Below are 20327 nucleotides of genomic sequence, written 5' to 3'. Positions count from 1 at the left end.
GGAATGGACAGCGGAGAGGCCAGGAACAGAGACTCATACACACACACACACACACACACACACACACACACACACACACACACACACAACCTCTGCTCCTGGTTTCACAGGTCATTGCTCTTTGGATCTGAGTTCAACTTTGTAATATTCTTCTCTTTTTCTTTTTTTAAACAGGAAACAACAGCAGGAAGCCGTAGGAAACAATTCAGTCTTTTGAATAATTCATGGCTCCACTCATCCCAACAACAATAAGACGGCGACACAGTAACGGTCACGCGGCCCACCCACATCAGTGAGTCACAGCACACGAGTCACGCCAGTAGAACGGGAACAAAACGACACCTCTGTGTTAAAGTGCAACAATACAAGTGCAGCAGTGTGAATGCATTAGTCTAATTGCTTGTTGTTGAGCTTACGAACGGCCTGCGGTCAGAAGCTGTCCTTAAATCATGGGGTCGTTGTCTGTGTACTGCGGTGAGGCCGGCCTGCGGACCACAGTGAGAACCCCGTCCTCAGTGACGAGGGTGTTGCCAAGGCAACGCCTGTGATAAACATCCTCATCAGGGTGGGTGATCAGTGGCAGCCCAAGTTTGGTATGCATCAGGCCCATGGACCCCCCCATAACTCTAAGAATGTACGAATTTGTACATTCCTACCGTACGGTCTCTGAGTACGGGTAGATTTGGTTCCTAACTGTCAGTCATTTAGCTAAGGACCCCTTGGAGCCCCCTCAAGGACCACTTTGAGAATCACTGTCTTTTTACATTTTTTATATGCCTATCTTATCCCAAGGGGGAACTTCAGTTTCAGCTTAACCCAGCTGAGTGCTTCCCACAGAGGAGCACAGAGGGGAGAGCAGTTAGGGGTTAGGTGTCTTGCTCAGGGACACTTCCACACATTGCTGGCCTGGCCTGGAATCGTACCTGCGACAACCAGGGGCTCTGGTTCCCCATGCAGGCTCACTAAACACTCAGCTATGCCGCCTGCAGCTATGCCCGTCTTAGACTACCTGCCTGTGCCAAAGTATAACACAACCTCTTTTTGAGCTGTGCTAAACACTCCTACATCTGTCTTTGTCTGTTTGTGGCCGTGTCTGTCCGGACTGTCATTGGTCATTTGGTGTTTGTACGTATGGCCAGGGTCACATTGGCCAAGCTTCACGGAACGCTTAATGAAATTAACTCACGAATTGCACCGCTCACTTTCACACTGGGTGGGATTTTTCAACAGTGCACTGGTAAAATGAGCAAGAATGTTTTTTTAGTTTTTAGTTTTTGCCATGTCAATGTCCTCAACCTTCTTAGAGAGCAGAGGCGTTGTCGTGCTTTTGTGACACCGAGGTTGGTGTGATGGTCAGTTCAGTATGACCTAGAGCAGTGTTTCTCAAATGGGGGTACGCAGGGGTACTGCAGGGGGTACATGAGAATAAACTAGAAAATGCGAAGATGTATTTTAGTGTTATGGCCAATGATGAAACATGACAGCCTGTGAGTGAACCTGCGCAGATGTAAATTGTTAAACCCAATTACCATTCATTATTGAATGGAAAGCAATGTTTATTTGCTATTATGCTGTTTTATTTTGAAAATAGGCCTATTGGTATGAAAACTGGACTTTTTATGTAATTTTTTTTAAAGCAAAACACTGTAATCAGGGGAAGGGGTACTCGGCTTCAGAAATCAGTATAAGGGGTACTGCAGGCAAAAAAGTTTGAGAACCACTGACCTAGAGCTCCTCAACTCCGTTGACTCTTATGGGAGTGTGGTCTTTGCTGATTTCCCCAAAGAAAAAGGCCACACTCCCACTCTCCATTGTCCGTCAATCGGAGGTGACGACCTCTAAACCAGGACAACGTAGCCCAACATCTCAGTGCGCCTGCCTTGACTCAAACACAACAGTCAGCTCATTGGATGTCCTATTAGCAATCCACTGGACAATCTGACCATACACCCACGTATGCACAGATTGCACACACCATACACCCACGTATGCACAGATTGCACACATCCTCCCTGTGATTTCTTTTTCCCCCCCAGCCCTTCATATGTGGACATTTCCACCCACACACAAACATACTATATCCAAACATATCCGTGCACACTTATCCAACAGTACCAAACAAAGAGCTTCTATAGCAGGAAGTAGTAGGAGTTTGCGCTGACCCAGTAAGTGAAGTTGCAAAAACAAGCAGGCGGTGGACTTATATAAATGTCACGCTGACTTGGAAAGCATTCTTCTGCACCAGTTTCTGAGATGTTTTCCTCTTCAAGATGGAGTCTGGGACTTGTGCCAAGTCGGACAATTAGTCTGTGCTGTTCCTCCCAGCCATCTGGCAGGGACACGGCCTCTTCAGGCTACATGCATGTCTGTTTCATGTACACTATTACAAACAAACAGGCATGCGAGCCTACGCTTGCCACAAACAATTCCAGATAAACATGAAGGGGTGGCAGTGACTCGGGAGGTAGAGTGGCCTTTGGGGAACCGGAAGGTTTCCTGGCTTGATGCCAGATTGCCAGACTCCATTGTAAGTGGCCTGGGTGAGTGGAACATGTTTCGGATGAAAGCATGGTAGAAATTATATTTTTATAATATAGCTAGATATAAATCCTATATTATACTTAGTTGGCTGGGGTCACCCAGGGCTCGGTACTTGGCCCGCACCTTTTCCCCCTCTACACTAAGGCCATGGCTACACGGAGCTGGATATTTCATATATCCAGGTTTTTCAGATATCCACATAGAAAAATATCTAGGTCCACACGGAGCTGGATATTTCATATATCCCGGTTTTTCAGATATCCACATAGAAACATATCTAGGTCCACACGACAAAGATATCTAGGTCTAACAAGCACGCACACAGTAAAGTCTTCAGAGATATCCGGGTTCCCGGTCTACACGGATCCAGTGAATCAGATATTTTTCAATCTCTCCACTTATTTATCCGGTTTCAAAAATATCCAGCTTCGCAGCCGAAATATCCAGCTCCATGTGGCTGCAAGCCCCAACAGCACAAAAAAATGTCTAGCTTCAGAAATATCCAGCTCTGTGTAGCCATGGCCTAAATCTCCTCGCCGATCAGGCTCACAGTATGTTGTGACGCATTCTGATCTTGTAGATCAGCCCCCAGACACACACACACACACACACCAAACATCTGTGTTTGGTAGTCTGCTGAGAGGGAGCATGAAAACAATGGCATCATGGCAGAGGGGGCATGCTTGTACAGTGAGAGCCTCCGAGGCCCTAGGTGCTTGCGCTGACAATGATGAATCATGGGAAAATGAGTTACAGGTTCGTGGCTCGAGTCGTAAGGAATGATTTCATCATCAAATACCAGATGTTTAGTGTAATGTACTCAGAGGCAGTTGGGCGAGAAAAAAATTACCCCTCACAGAAGGCGCCAACGATCGACTTTGAGTAAATTTATACCCAAAGAAGGTGCTTTTGTTTTGTGAGTGTAGCCACTGCGGCGCCAAAGATGGCATCTAATGCTACCTCGTTTTAGCATGTCCATAACATGAGACTGAGAAAGTTTCAGTCAGGAATTAGCCTGGGGCTAAAGAGGTTTTAAATCACTGCAGTCAAATGGTCTTTTTACAGGGTGTCACTCTGCTAAAGATAAGAGAATGCTCATATATCATTGGATAGTGGATAAGACTTAGTATAAGTCCTGTATTCAAAATGTACTTGAGTAAAAGTACACAAGTGTTTGCATCAGATGTATGTGTATACAAATTATTCGCAAATAGCCGGCACAACACGTTGCAAAGGATAAAACAGGGCTTAAGTGGTATATACATATTTTGTAACATTAATGTACAAAAATAAGCTAGTTTTCAAAAATGTTTAAAAGTACAATATTTGCCTCTGAGATATAGTGGAGTATAGAAGAATTGAAATATTTGAGTAAAGTAAAAGAACCTCAAAATTGTAGAATTGTGTTACTAAAAGGTCACTCAGAATAATGGGCCAACTGGGAAAATATGAATGTGGAAAAGATTTAATAGACGTGTTGCCTTCAACAGTCACAATTTGGCCAAGATACAGATACTTGTATGTACCTTCAACTGGTCTAGTGGAGGTGTACTGTATGTACTATACTGTACAAAACATTGCTAGTCTAGACACCCACCTACCGAAAGAGAAACAAAGGCACAAAAGCACACACTCACTCATTCTCTTTCATACAATATTTTGCTCAATATGATTTCACTGTGTGTGTGTGTGTGTGTGTGTGTGTGTGTGTGTGTGTGTGTGTGTGTGTGTGTGTGTGTGTGAATAATTTAAATGTGTAAGATGATGAGAAATCATTACCACTCGACTTGACATTGTCACCATCTTGAGATGATGTCACGGCTTAATCCACCTTAATCCCATGTACAACATTTCTTTTTTTCTTGCACCTTAATTTAGCATATCATGTACAGAATATCTACTGCTAATTGCTCACACACCTTACCTCAGGTAGGCTTATTTACTGCAACTTTTGTCTTCAGACTTACCGCACCGATAATTTCACTTTTGTTTTGTATTGATCTCCCCTCCCTTCCCCCCATCTCTTCTTCCTTTTCTCTTATGAAAATAACAAAAACGATGGAGCTTGCACAAAAAATAATTTCACCTGCACCATTTTACACCTGTAAACCACCTGTGATGTGACCGTTCAGATTGATTCTAATTATGACTGTGTTGTACTGTAGCCAGTAGTCCTATTAGCTCTTTGGAAACGTACACGTACCGTAATTGCTGGACTATAAGCCGCACCTGAATATAAGCCGCACCAGCTAAATTTAGAACAAAAAACAAATGTTTTCATATATAAGCCGCACCTGACTATAAGCCGCAGGTGTCCTTCCTGCTTCCTGCTAGAGCGCCCCTGGTGGCCGTCAGCTGTGAAAATCTATATATAAATCCTTGTTAAAGACCATTGTAAAGCTAACTAACTGGCCGTTAGCTGTAAAAATCTTTATATAAGCCGCACCGTTGTATAAGCCGCAGGGTTCAAACCATGGGAAAAAAGCCGCGGCTTATAGTCCGGCAATTACGGGTACTCTATATTGCAGGGACGTGCTGGCCATTGGGAAAAGCGGGACAACTCCCGAACGGCCGGTTCATTGCCGGCCGGTCCAGGCCGGCCATTAGTAAAAAATTAAACTGTTTGCACATAAGTAAAAATTAAACTGTTTGCACAAAAGTAGTGAAAACAGCAGATCTACAAGCATACAACGCCTCGCGGTGCGAGGCGTTGTGTGCTTGTAGATCGGCTGTTTTCACCAGTTTAAATCATTTTTAAAATGATAAATACAAAACAAACGGTTTTGGACATACAAGGTTTCCACCCGACAACGACAAATTATAACTCATGTAATTGGCCCACTGGCTTGTCACTTGTCATGATCTGAAATGGCAAATCTTTGAGTAGCAGCAGCGCTATAGAGAGAGATCTCTCTCTATAGCGCGCAATGAGGGCCTCTCCAACTCTTTTTTCCTGGGCTGAATCAGGGGCCCAGCACGTTCCTGCTATATTGCCCATTCCTGGGTTGGAACATTTTTGCACTGGTGCACTTGTTGAGACACGGTGAAGATGAAGTGTCTCAATACCATGTCTATACACACCTAAACAAACATAACCCCTCCAACCTATAAGAAGGAGGTGTATATCGAGAGCCACAACGTTTTAGCATCTTCATTCCACTGGAATGGTTTGTGCACTAACTGCACTGACGTCTGTCCCCTTCCATTGTGCAGGGCAGGCTGCTGACCTGGAGAAATGCTCACGCCACTGAGACTCTCATTAAACCCTTTGGTTCAGCTTGTAAGAGCAGAAGGTGAGGAAACGGTAAAGAAATAAAAACAGTGAATTAGTAATCTGATTGATTGTGCTTTCCTTTTGGTTTAGTGGCCTACTGTAAGTCAGTCATTTTGTGCAGGGCATGTCATGGGTTAATTAATTAAATAATTAATTATTATAGTATATAATCGCTGTCGGGCAGATACCAGCTTTTTTAAATATATAAATCGGTGCCATTGAAAACGCTTTATGTCTGTATTTGGGTAAAAGTATGATAATACAAGGAAACATTCAATTATCTGACAATGTATAAAGTCACCATACCGACAAACCAGCACTATTGTGATGTTCTACAAGTGTTTTTGTTTAGTTTTTTTTTTTTTTTTCAGATAAGTTAATATGTTGGTTTCTGCCTGATAGCAGATATATTATATTATATTATATTATATTATATTACAGATGAATTGCCTCAGATTAGACTTTACCCGAGAATACTTGGCACTGATTGATTGTCCATTCAGAGTCCACAATGTACTAAGACTAATCTAATCAGGTCCAGCAGTGCCTAGTTCTAAAAACAATCTGTGTTTGGAACAATACATTGATTTTAAAAGGAAAGGACCACTCCCAACCACAATTGTTTTTGGACTACCTTTGAATGCCTGTCCCTCTTTTCTAAGCCGTTGTTTACTGGCACCCAGGCCCATCATGCACATATTGTATGTAATGTATGTAGCCTAATAAAATGCACTTCACAGAGAATATAATGGGACAGGAAAGTATGAGACATCTGAGTGTGACTGAGTAACCGTAAACCTGACAAGATAATGCCTGTTTGTTGTTTGAAAGCTGTTTTCTGATCGATTTGTCTGATCATTTAAGTGGTTAGTCTCTGGCTTGCTCAAGGTTCCTTTGGTTTGGACTCACAAGTAAAAGTGTATTTGTAAATGTTATCAACATGGACATGATGCTTCTGCAGTCTTCATTCCTCCCTGTGTTTTCATCATTCACTAGATAAGTAGTACATCAATGGCTTTTGCATGGAAAAACATTAGTGGACTGAGGACATCTAGTGGTTGAAAAGGTGATGGCAAGCGGTGACTTAATTCTCTCTCTCTCTCTCAGCACGCCAAGTAGGCTACAGTATGGTGATGATGTACTGTATGATGGTGATGTATAGACCCACATGATGTCACGGGGGTGGAATACGTGCTCATCAATATATTCTCCAATCAGAAAAGGGACTCCAGATAGGTACATAGGCCTACGGATACACATGGACATACACAGACGACTATGACGTCAGTACTATTATGACATTGTATTGATGACATCAGAGTACTCCATATATGTGGATTTACAGATTGATCTATATGTTTTCATCCAACCCATGCCCATATATAATGAGCCTATGGGGTTGTTAAGTCTGACATCATTTTGTAGGCAGAGGAGAAATTCTGGTCCCATTCTGGCCCCAGCACCCGTGAATCTTTTTACTATAAGCTAATTTCTTCTCTTTCTTGTTGACAGGAAAGTGGTAGAATAATACTTTAGTCATTATTTTTGTCTCGGATCTGTTGAAATAGCAAGGGACACAGCACTGCCCATATTGACAATAAATCTGCTTGGCACCTGACTACAAAATGATGTCACGGCTTAAGAAGCCCATATACAGTATAGGCCTAACCATACTGTATATGGGCATATCGATTGGATTGTTGGCTGCAGACCTTTCCGCAGTCTTTGCTGCTGGCATTCAGACTTTCAGATTTACGCCACAAGGAAGTCAATGTGGGCTTGGTCACACACTTTGCTATTTGAATTAATGGATAAAGTATTTGAAGGCTGACAATACAGTAACTGCACGTTACTACACGGAAATTCAACAATGTCCACTCATCAGTTGACTGATGAACAGAAGCGAGAAATTGAGGAAAACAAATGTAAGGCTTTAGAGAAAAGAGCCCAACGACTAAATGAGACTGTCAACAACACCGATCAGAAAAGCTCGACAGGGTCCGGCAGTACCCCAGATTACTCCAACCAGAATGTGCCATCTTACAATGACTCCTCTCATCAAAGAGGACCAGTTTCTGCTTCGACTCATGGACCGGGGCAGTTTGTTCCTCCATTCAAAAGGATCTCACAAAGCCCTGACCACCAAAACCAAGATAAGCCCCAGCAGTTGTTCTCTGGTGTATGGAAGCAAAGTGAACAGACTAACCCTACTTTGAGACAGATAACAGACCCTCTTCCTCAGACAAAAAGCCAACATGTGAACATGAACATCCCTAGCATTACATCCAGTAGCATTCTAGCATTCTACAAACCAGGAAGTGCTAAAGCTGCCCAAAGTCCCATGGCACAGCATTCCTCAAAGCGTTCAACATTAAATGTTGCACCACCTGCTAAGAAGCCTGCCATCGTTGTGAGAGGGAGGTGTGTGCTTCACTCCGAGGGCCGCTTCAGAATAGAAGTAGGCTACCATGCAGAGCTCATTGCTGCATTTAGAGCTATCCCTTCCAAGAATTATGACCCTGCAACGAAAATGTGGAACTTTGGTCTGGAGGACTATCAGCAGCTAATGCAAGAAGCCGGCTCTATCTCATCAGTCTGCATAAAACCTCTGGAGGGCATGGAGGTGGTGGATTTGGGTGGATCATCTATCCTCCCTTGTGACGGTGCAGCACTGGGAGCACTGCTGAAGCCTGCCATCGCTGTGAGAGGGAGGTGTGTGCCTCACTCTGAGGGCCGCTTCAGAATAGAAGTAGGCTACCATGCAGAGCTCGTTGATGTGTTTAGAGCTATCCCTTCCAAGAATTACGACCCTGCAACGAAAACGTGGAACTTTGGTCTGGAGGACTATCAGCAGCTAATGCAAGAAGCCGGCTCTATCTCATCAGTCTGCATAAAACCTCTGGAGGGCATGGAGGCGGTGGATTTGGGTGCATCATCTATCCGCCCTTGTGACGGTGCAGCACTGGGAGCGCAGCTGAAGCTGTGTAACGGCTGGCAGAAGCCTGGAGCCACTGTCCAGGGTCAGTGCTGTCTGGTGTCCCCAACCCAGTTTGAAGTTGACATTTACTACCACGTTGATGCCATAGCAGCTTTCAGGCAGATGCCATCCAAAAGCTATGACATGTTGACAAGGAAGTGGAGCTTTTCATTACAGGATTACAAAAGCCTCATGGAAGTCCTCAGTGGGATAGCGGAAGTGGAGGTGGAGCCTCTGCCCAGGGCGGTCATCCAGACCTTCGCAACCAGTTTCGACGGGATTCGGGCCAGGTCGTTAGAGGTCCCTGAAGCAGACCTCTCCAGTGTCGACTCCTCACTCACATGCAGCCTCATGCCCTTCCAGAGGGAGGGAGTCAATTTTGCAGTGTCTAAGGGGGGTCGCCTTCTCCTGGCTGATGACATGGGGCTGGGGAAGACGGTGCAGGCCATCTGCATCGCAGCTTATTACAAGAAGGAGTGGCCATTACTGGTTGTGGCTCCCTCCTCTGTGCGATTCACCTGGGCAGAGGCCTTCAGACGGTGGCTTCCCTCAGTGAGACCAGACAGCATTAATGTGGTGGTGAAGGCCAAGGACAAGCTGCATGCCGGTTTGGTCAACATCACCAGCTATGATCTCCTCAGCAGGATGGACAAGCAGCAGAAAACCAATCCATTTAATGTTCTAATAATGGATGAGTCCCACTTTCTGAAGAACATAAAGACTGCCCGCTGTAAAGCCGCATTGCCACTATTAAAGGCAGCGAAGAGAGTGATCCTTCTAACTGGGACTCCTGCCATGTCCAGACCCTCTGAGCTTTACACGCAGATCCTGGCTGTCAATCCGGCCCTCTTCCCACGCTTCCATGAATTTGGGGTGCGCTACTGCAGCGCCCAACATATGCCCTGGGGCTGGGACTACTCGGGTTCATCCAACCTCGGGGAGCTGAAGCTGCTGCTGGACGAGAGTCTAATGCTGCGACGCCTCAAGTCCGAGGTTCTCTCCCAGCTACCCGCCAAGCAGCGCAAAGTTGTCACGGTGACCATAGATGGAGTTAACACACGCACCAAGGCTGCCCTCTCAGCAGCAGCTACGGAGCTGGCCATGGAACACAACAATAAGATGAATGAGAGGGAAACCCTCCTCGTCTTCTATAACCTCACCGCTGAAGCAAAGAGACAAGCCATAATGGAGTACATCATACTCATGCTGAAGTGTGGAAGAGAGAAGTTTCTTGTTTTTGCCCATCATAAGATCATCCTTGACAACATCACCAGTGAACTGGCAAAGAAGAACATCAGTTACATCCGCATCGACGGGACCACTCCGTCAGCTGATCGGCACCAGCTGTGTGAGAAGTTCCAGCATTGTGCAAACAGGTGTGTGGCTGTGCTGTCCATCACTGCAGCCAACACGGGCCTGGCCCTGCACTCTGCTGACCTGGTGGTCTTTGCAGAGCTCTTTTGGAACCCAGGGGCCCTCATTCAGGCAGAAGATAGAGTGCACCGTATTGGACAGACCAGCAACGTGGATATTCATTACCTGGTGGCCAAGGGGACGGCTGACGATTACCTATGGCCCATGATTCAGCGGAAGATGGACATCTTGGAGCAGGTGGGCTTGTCGGAGTCAAACTTACAAGAGAATGCAGAAAATGCCAGCTTCCATTCCAAGGACCCTACGCAGAGTACCATCACAGAGATGTTCCAGAGGTCATTCACTGAGGATGAGGACATGGATGAAGCTGTTTTAATGGAGGCTGTTGATGACTGGGAGGACAGCCACACAGGAAGTGACCACACACACTAGCAAAATGATACACATTATAGACTATTGTTGCCTGGGGCAAGAATTGTCTATTGACAATTATCCACTTATCATGACCGATGTTTTATTTAGAGAATGCCTTCGCATATTTTAGTTAAATAAAACAAAACTGTGGATTTTGTTTTTGTCTGAATAAATGAATGAATCCTTAACTACAAAAAAGATGATCTCTGGCTGATATTGTTTCCAGTCCACATGCATACTGTACGTACGTAGTACATACATAAATATACTAAATAGATACATACATAAAGTAGAAAGGTGCAATTCTGGGAAATTGCAAGTGTGGTTGCTATCGTGATATCAATTGAAGCTTGACCAATCCTCAAATCCATATTGTCCAATCAGAAAAGGGACATGCATACGGATAGGGACGTAATGGATTTTTGAAGCAGTGAAAGCCGCTTCCAAGGAGTGGCTTTGTCTGTCCCGTACATGCAGAATTGAGGATTGGTCAAGCTTCACATGACAATTTCGCCCTCCAGACAAAATCATTCAGAATTCAGAATTCATAAAAATGTAGAACTAAAGCACATAGAAAGTATAGATCTAGAACACAGAATGTATATATCTAGAACACAAATTTCATAGCTCTAGAACACATAGAATAAAAATTCACCGCTTCACTTCGAACCGAGGTTTGGTTTTTGGGGTTAGAAAAGAAAAATAATGTTGTACAAGAAAGAACTATTGTCTGGTTGCCCTGTAGGCAACCACACTAATAATAATTACAGACCAACACTGTTCAACTCTGTTAGGTGTGGTTCCATAAAATTCAACAAAGAGCACTTTGTTTAATGAAATATTCAAAAAACACTTTACATTTTCTAAGAAAGGAGAAAAAAAGCATACTTGTACACATCAGTTTTTCAGTTTGAATTAATTTATGACTGATCTTTCTTTTGAATGTGCTTGACATACATACATAATACTAAATAAACATTAAACAATAAAGCATTTTCAGATATTAACTAAACAAAACTGTCAGCTTTCAAGTCTGTGGTCACAGGGCAGGAAAGCACTTGAAAGTAGGCTGCATTGTAATGGTAAATATGTAGGCTACACATTACGCAACAGACTGAAAACTAACAATACACTTATTTGCAAGCAGATTTTTATTTTATTTTATGAATGTACATATATTCACACATGCTTTGAGCCCAGGTCTGCTGGAACATGGGATGAAAACACTCAATATAATTCAGAAAATGAAATGTTATAGGGCCATGTCTTTGGGTTTCCCCAGTGAACCTCTTTGTTGATTCTGTGATTAGATCACACAGAACCAAATCAGAATGACCTGTTACTTAAACAATAATTCAATAATTATGCTGGAAACAGTCACAAGCCACCACTTCCCCATATTGTCTTTAGATCATGCTGTGAATACAAGCAGAAAGACAGTTCAACAACTAAATACAGAACTTATTATGTATTTTTTTTTTACAAACTACCGTTTGATTATTGCTATAAAGACGTTAATAGCATGACGTTGACTAATGTACAACCGTAATAAGTGGTAATCATCTAGATCAGGGGTCTTCAACAGGGGGTCCAGGACCCCTAGGTGGTCCTCAGAGTTACTGCAGGGGGACCGCCAAATCGTTGTGTGATAGGATGATTCTTTAAAATGAACAACTTGAACCTTCGCGCATCCCTATTCTGTGGAGAACTTTTAGCCAAAAATAGCAGATCGGCTATTTTTTGCAAATAGGTTTGGTGTAGAGGTTTAAAAAAAAGATCAGACCAAGTACAGAGTGAAAGGTCTAAGTATCAACGTGTTAAATGTCTGAGGAAAAAACACATTAAAACACATTAACATGAATAACATATACTGATGACAGTACTGTCAAACAAGTCGATGAAAATGTGCAACACAAGTTTATACAATATGTAGTGGGGGGTCCCTGCTTTATCTCCCTCTCAGCTAAGGGGTCCTTGGTCTGAGAACGTTGAAGACCCCTGATCTAGATCTAGACTGGTCTCGCATAGCCAGACAATATCTCTGCGTGGATATTAGTTAGTCTGGTTCTTCTCAGTGTTCTTGTTTTTTTCCAAGGGGAGGTTACAAAAAGATTCAAACAGACTCTATTGGTTAGCCCTACAACCAATCCGAGTGGCGCAAATGTGATACACCCGCCCTACATTTGCATACTGGGCGCTGGTTGGTGACGTTGGTGTTATTTATAAAGATTACCCTCCCTATGTGGCGTCCCTCCCTCGAACATGGGCCAATTTTGTTCAGACAGACACTCTGCCAAACCGGATTCACCGCGATAGATTTGAACCACTAGAGTCCGCGGTGGTGGACTGTGATATATATTATGATATTATTGAGCGTACTTTCCTCAGTTCCCCTCAGACAGCATGATACAGTCTCATACCAAGTAGTTTGGACAAGGGGAAGGTCAGTTGTTATCGAAGGAAATGCTGTACCCAGCAATGTTCTTTGAGAGAGTATAGTAACATTCTGCAAGGAGTTGCAACTACTGCATCCTTCCTTATGCAGTGAATGACGATCCATTGTCGTTGTTGGACCCATCCGTGGACTTATGGCCTGAGATGTAACCATCGGATGTCGCCCGTGACGAGCGACTCGAATAGATGTACCTCTTGCTGAGGCACCAGAGGTCCCGCAGTATCTTCCGAAAGTGGTTCCTGAACTTCACGCCAATGAAGGCATAGAGGATGGGATTGAGACAGCAGTGAAGGTAGGCCACGCTCCTGGTGATGGCCAGCGCTTGGAGCATCGTCTGCTCTGCCTGGCAGCTCTCTCTCTCCTTAAACAGGGAAAGAGTGTGGTTCAGCAGGACCACGCCGTAGGGCAGGTGGCAAACGACAAAGACCACAACAACTGCCAGGATCACGCGGACCGCCTTGTGCCGCTGGGTGCTCTGCGCTCTCAGCAGGGTCCATACGATGCTGGAGTAACAGAAGACCATGACCAACAGAGGCAGCAGGAACCCAAATGACACTAGGAGGCTGGGAACCAGCACCTTCATCAGCCTCGCAGTTGCGTAGTGGCTGAATGACAGCTGACACGTCCCGGTCACAATGCCGGTCTCCAGGTCGCTCTCCTCGAATCGCTCAGTGAAGACGATGGTGGGGATGGACAAACCTACAGCCAACAGCCAAACAGCCGAGCAGATGAGGCGGCTGTACGTGACGGCTGTCGAGCGGATGCCAAAGGAGCGTCTGGCCTGCACTATGGCGACATAGCGGTCACCGCTGACGCACGCTAGCAAGAGCATGCCACTGTAGAGGTTGATGCTGTAGGCCCCTCGTAGCATCTTGCACGCCGCGGAACCCATCGCCCAGTTGTGCTTCTCGTTGTATATGATGAGCGGAAGGGCCACCGCGAAGAGCAGGTCAGCCACGGCCACGTTTAGAAGGTACACGTCGGTCATGGTCTTGGTTCTCTTGTAGAAACTGTAGGTGACGATCACCAGCAGGTTCCCGATCAGGCCCAGGGCGCAGATGAAAGAATGGATGTATGTCTGCACCATGACTTGCACTGGGTTAGGGTCGAGGTTGCAAAGTGGCTCGATGTCTGTATAGTCAGCAGTACTGTAATCTGGAGTACCTGTCACTGCACTAAAGATGTCATCAAAGTCTGGAGTCTCTGTAGCCATGTTTTGAATCTGTAGAATAAATAGAGCAGATCAAAGTTTTACTTTGTCATATGACAAGTATTGAACATTCTTTGAGGAAAACAGAATGAGGCCAAATAATGGCAAATAATTTAACCACATGAACCCAACATTAGTGAACATTAAGGGGAACTATATGCTTCTTTTCTGACTTTATTGGTAGTATACAGGAATCTTCAACATTTTTCAGACCAAGGCCCCCGATGAGAGAGAGATGAAGCACTAGTAGCCTAATTGTTGTATAAAATTGTGTTGCAGATTAAACTTTATAATAGATTTTATGAATAGTTTCATTGACTTGTTTTACAGCAAAAGTTTATTTGTTTTAACTACACATGATGTATTCTATTAATATGTTGGATAAATTATATCTATTTATTATGTTATGCATCGAAATATCATTTTATAATTGTATTATTGTGTTTCCTTTTTTTATGTTTTGTGTATTCTGAACAGTGAATTGCCTTGTTGTTGAAATACAACTGTGCTATACAAATAAAATTGCCTTGCCTTGCCTAGTAAGCAACCACTAACCACATTCTAATCACCTTTTTTTCCGAGCAAAGGAGAAGAACAAGTCGTAGACTGTGCAACTTTCTCTTGCGATTGACCCATTTTTAGTTCTACTTTTGACAACACATAGGTGCATTGTGGTGATTGAGCTCTGTGTTGTTTGATCTTTAGACCTGATAAGGTCCTTGAACAGTGCATCTCCGATGGTGGAGATTACATCAAGGTCACGCAATCTATAAGCCACGCAATCACGAATCTATACGCCTTATATGACCTTAATACATGAATTAGAATGTATTAACAAGCAGTTGGCAAATTAATACTATTATTTCTTTTTAAAAGGATCCCTGGTTATTAAGCCAAAAATTGGATGTTAAAAATATCTTAAATATATATTTTTTTAAATTGTCATCTTTTACTCAAGGAGGACAACGCATATCGCAGGTTGATGATGTCATTTGTTCATGTATGGTACAGCCCTATGGAATCTATGGAATGCATGTGCAAATAAAAACAACTTCATTTCCTAAAGTTCAAAACCAAAAAATGTTTTTATTATTAGCTTTTATTTTATTTTGTTTTTTTGTTTTTGCACATGCATTCCATAGGGCTGGACCACACATATATATCATCATCATCAACTTGCAACAGGCATTGTCCTCCATTGTTTCTAAAACTATTAAAAACATTTACTTAAAGGAGTAGTTCACCCCTAAAAAGATTTTTTTTCCCCTATTGATTACTCATGCCATGGAGAATAGAGTTCAATAATATTTTTTGTTTTTTGTCACATTCCTAAGACAAAAATTTGATTTGAGTAAATTTACCCCCATTGATTCCGGATGGTGACCCGTTTCGAAACGGGTCACCATCCGAAATGAATGGGGGTAAATTTATTGTTATCACATTTTTGTCTTAGGAATGTGATAAAAACCAAAAAATATTATTGAACTCTACTCTCCATGGCATGAGTAATCAATAGAAAAAAAAAGTCATTTTGGGGGTGAACTACTCCTTTAATAAACAAAGAAATCATAAAGTGGTTGTGTTCAGATCAGATGGGTCTGCGAATGCTTTAAATATTTTCAAGTGGACCCCGATCCAGAAAAGGTTGAGAACCATTGTTTTTCATGCATGATTATGATGAGCAGATGAGTCAGTAGATTTCAAATGTGAAATGTATAATCTTCACAGCAGCACCTGAGTAATGCTCTTCAGTCTCTCATATAATTTTTGCTTTTTTTCCCAGTAGCACAAAAGGCATTTACTCGTTTTGTGAACAATATGTTGTGAATTTGTTGACATCTCTTTTTTTTAATTAGAATTCATTTCACTTCTCCATAACTTAAGAAACTCTATAGGTCAACGGGAAGAATGTACATGGTAGTCTATTGTAATAGCATTCATTAAGGGAAGTGTTTCATGTTCAACTTGGCTAATGTATATACACACAGTAGGTGTGGTGTTGGTGGTATTATAAACTTTCACCTAGCCCACACTATGGAAACTATCTAAATAGCATTTATCAGTTACTTTATTTGTGAAACAAACAAACTACCATTTTACTATACAATCTTTCCAGTCATTTTTGCAGAGATCTGCAAAAGTCAGCATGTATTATAAAGAATCTATGAATGTTAACTTAAAACTAATATGTAATTTTAATTTCCCATCAAAATACATGACTTACCTGTCAGAAAGCTCAGAAGTTCCACGGTGGTCTCAGATATGAAATTTATGACGAAAGTCTGCTCAAAGAAACAGACTGTCTGATACTGACATAGTTACCAGAGTCTGACAAAGTTTTCCTGCTTGTGGTGTACAAATACAGCTAGAATAACAATATGCACTAATGGTAGAATGCTCACAGGCTGCTGATTAGGTATGAACTGTACAGAGCTCAGTGGAACAGATTTATCTCAACTGGTAGACCCAAAAAACAGCCACATCTCTATAGTTTAGTAGCCGACGGTAGCTTCTTATCTGATCTTCCTACTTTTGATCTGAAGCGCTCATCCGCATTCGCAGCCCACCTGTTTACAAAGCTTATCTGTTATCTGGTGTGCACTCCCTCTGAGATCATCATGAGAGGGAAAAAACACGTTTGTATTTGTATCATGTTTCAGCATGCGATGGGGCAAACCCAGTCTGGCATATTCAAATCCAATCATACATGACAATGTCAATGCTGTTTCTTTCTATGCTCCTTTCACCAATATGCAAAATTGTACAGTTTTTCTGCAGGCTGCAGTTGAGCTTGCAAATGTAGACATCTTTTTCAGTCTGATGCGTTTTTAAATTTGATACATTTGAAGCTGATATATTCACACCACTTTCTTTAAATGTTAGTTTTAAATTTTCTTCCCAATTCAGTCATCGCCAATGTGTAGACTACTGCAGTTCCATTGCCAATGAATGTCTCCAGCAATCCCAGTTTTGAACCGAATGAAGCAATATACCGTAGTAAAGTATAGCCATATACATTTTAAATAGATTTTAGCAGTTTGGATGAACAAAGGTGTTTGGAAATGCTGTAATGATGTGATCTCATACTGGTCAGAAAATGCATGGTATATCAGACATTTTCATCAGCAAGACAGGTACATTTATATTTTTTCCATACTCAACATAAATGCATTTAAACATCTGTATTTATGCACTATTAATAAATACATACATACATACAGTACATGAAGCATGAAGTGAAGTGTCCTCTTTCCCAAAGACCTATACTATACTTTAGAATTAAGTTAATGAACAAATTAATCATACACTTTAGCCCACAGGCAATCACCATTAAAAACATTACACCACTTTCCAGACCACCCAATGTCAATTAGAGATATCAGGGTTGTTTAGCCTACATTGCCAATGTGTTTTCTCAAGTGAAAAAATTAATTATTTCCCCAAAGTATTATTTGTTGTAGCTGTAACAGAAGAAAAAGGCAGGTATTGTGTGTGTGTGTGTGTGTGTGTGTGTGTGTGTGTGTGTGTGTGTGTGTGTGTGTGTGTGTGTGTGTGTGTGTGTGTGTGTGTGTGTGTGTGTGTGTGTGTGCGTGCGTGCGCGTGTGTGTGTGTGTGTGTGTGTGTGTGTGTGTGCGCGCGCGCAGATAATAGGCAATTGGCATGTCTTTCTTTGAGATGACCAGCAGATGGAGCCCATACATGCATGATTAGAAGCAGCAGCTGATGATGTGACATTCCATCACACACACGCACGCAGCTTCGCACACGAGAGAGAGAGCGAGAGAGAGAGAGAGAGAGAGAGAGCGCCAGGTGAAGTAATTATACGTCCGGAAGGTGGCGCTTGCGAGTCTATTTATTTACTTCCCAGGCAGCTCACCTGGCAGGTTGTGTGGGCATGTCACCGAGTCTGTCATGTCACACAGCTCCGCAGGTTAACCTCACAAATCACACAAATCCTCCACACAATCACGCCTACCAGCTGGCAGACGGAGAGCAACGACTGGGCTACACTCAGAGATCACCATGAGCAAGTCCAGCACGCTGAAGATCAGGGGTTTCTTCAAGTCAAAGTCCGCGGATAAAGACAAGAAGAAGGAGCTCGCGGTCCGCAAGTTGAACGAGGCGGTCAGAGATGATGGAGCCCCGGAGAAGATGGTCACTGCGGTGGTCAGCAGCCCCAATAAGGACAGAGCCCTCACTCTGCCCGCTGCGGGCCACGGAGGCTCCATGGGGACCACCGAACAGGAGCCCTTAACGTCTCCCACCGGCAGCAACGGTCCCGTTTCCCCGAAGGAGAAGAAACCAGGGAAACGGCTGTTCCCCAGGCTGGGTGTGAAGAAGAAGTCCAAGAAGGGGACAGCAGCAGTGACGGCGGGGGGCGATGAGGTGCTCTTCAACCTGCAGACCCCTGAGCTGGACAGCTTCAGCAGTGACATGTAGGTGCAAAACTATTTATGCTGCCTTTATGCTGTGTCGTTTTGATGGTTCTTCTGTGCAGTATGTAGTGAAAAAAGTAGGCCTTTTGATTGATTGATTGATTGATTTAGGTATTTATTGGAGGTTTTGCATAGGAAAAGGTACAGTTTCATGACAGTAGGCTACTTTACTCGCATTAAAAGTAGGTAGCAATACATTATACTGCTGCCATATAGAAATACTCTGTCACAAGTAAAAGTCCAGAATTCAAAATGTAGGCTACTTGAATAGTACAAAAGTATTGGTCTAAAATGTAGGCTACTTAAAGTACCAAAAGTAGAAAGTAGGCTACTCATCATGCAGAATGTCACATTTCACAAGTTTTCAAATGCATCTTTTGAAAATAGCAGATCTACAAGCTCACAATGCCTCACATGGTGATGCACTGTGAGCTTGTAGATCTGCCATTCTCAAATGGCCAAAATGTATAGGGCTGAAGTGGTTTAGTGTATGTTTTGTAATAATAACCTACAAAGTGGAAATATATGATGAATGATAAACTTTATTTCAGACACAGGTCTATGAAAACATAATACAAAAAGAGACAACAACAACAACCACAGAGATAACTAAGTAGCCTACAGATATCTCAAAATTGTACTTAAGTAGGCCTACAGTACGTAAATGTAGGTCTACTTAGTTACTTAACTTTACACTATTCTGTGCTGTTTCGTTGTTAGGTTCTGTGTAGTCTTGTGCATGACGCGGCCCACTTTCAATGGTTATTAAGGTAGTTGCATTCACATAGTTTAGAATATGTTGATGTTTTTGTTTTCAACACATGTCACTTAGTGAGGGTTTCTGTGCTTAGAGTTTTAAAGGTAGGACAAGTGCTTTACTTTTCTTCATCAAACAAAACATTGTTTGTTAAAAGGTTAAAGATTTATATTGTGATATTGCTATAGAGTGTTTGTTCTGCAGCTCTTTAATATCTTAATAGATAAATACATTTTCAGGTGCGTTGCACATTTCTACCAATCAGGAGAGACTACCCATTTATCATCTTCCACTTTGCCTGCTCATTATTTGTGTCATTACTTCTGGGTCCTGCATGCATTCTCTCTCCTGATTGGACATGTGTATCCTGAGTCATCCTGAGTCTGACCGGAAAATACATTTTCTAATTATTACCCAATATCTGTTGAGACAGAGGGACCCCTGTTACTGAACAAAACTATAGCAATAATCAGAATAGAGCTATTTAACACAATTAAATAGATACAATTCACCTACCCTAGTAACCCTACCTTTAAAGGTGTATTCAGTGATAATGAAAGTGGCCGGGGGTCATCTTGTCCCTTACTGGCCTTACAGCGTGGAAATGTTTAGTTTTTTTATAGATTTTTTACACCATTATAATGTTCTCGTTTTGATCATTAGACCCAATCACTGAATATCGGTAGGCCTACGTCTCCAGCTTCAGGATATGTATGATACTGATTCACTACGAGACTGTGGCATTTTATGAGTTCAGTAGTTTACAATCTAGGCATTTAGCAGACGTTCTTAATTCAGAGCGACTCTGGTTCTCAGAACTTTTATTTTGACCATCATAACTAAACATCATAACATAGCTACGACCATACTCTACTCTAATTGGTCGAGG

The 20327-nt window shown here is 42.7% G+C and overlaps 2 protein-coding genes across 2 annotated transcripts; one reads left to right on the top strand and one right to left on the bottom strand.

The window, feature by feature from the left end:
* Positions 1 to 8078: 8078 nt before the first annotated feature.
* LOC308306170 (SWI/SNF-related matrix-associated actin-dependent regulator of chromatin subfamily A-like protein 1) lies at positions 8079 to 10598 on the top strand (the record flags this gene model as incomplete). Its single annotated transcript, XM_080751071.1, has 1 exon — positions 8079 to 10598. The coding sequence occupies one exon, from the start codon at positions 8079 to 8081 to the stop codon at positions 10596 to 10598; it is 2520 nt and encodes an 839-aa protein (XP_080607197.1).
* A 2519-nt stretch (positions 10599 to 13117) lies between these two features.
* Positions 13118 to 14248, bottom strand: ccr6b (chemokine (C-C motif) receptor 6b; the record flags this gene model as incomplete). The annotated part of the gene is made up of 1 exon (XM_080751070.1): positions 13118 to 14248. One exon carries the CDS (start codon positions 14246 to 14248, stop codon positions 13118 to 13120), a length of 1131 nt encoding a protein of 376 aa, XP_080607196.1.
* Positions 14249 to 20327: the final 6079 nt, after the last annotated feature.

Source organism: Nannobrachium achirus (genome assembly GCF_963921795.1).
Source record: "Nannobrachium achirus genome assembly, chromosome: 20".
NCBI classification, from domain to species: Eukaryota; Metazoa; Chordata; class Actinopteri; order Myctophiformes; family Myctophidae; genus Nannobrachium; species Nannobrachium achirus.
Note: the sequence above shows the minus strand (reverse complement) of the source record. Positions and strands in the feature narration are given on the sequence as shown.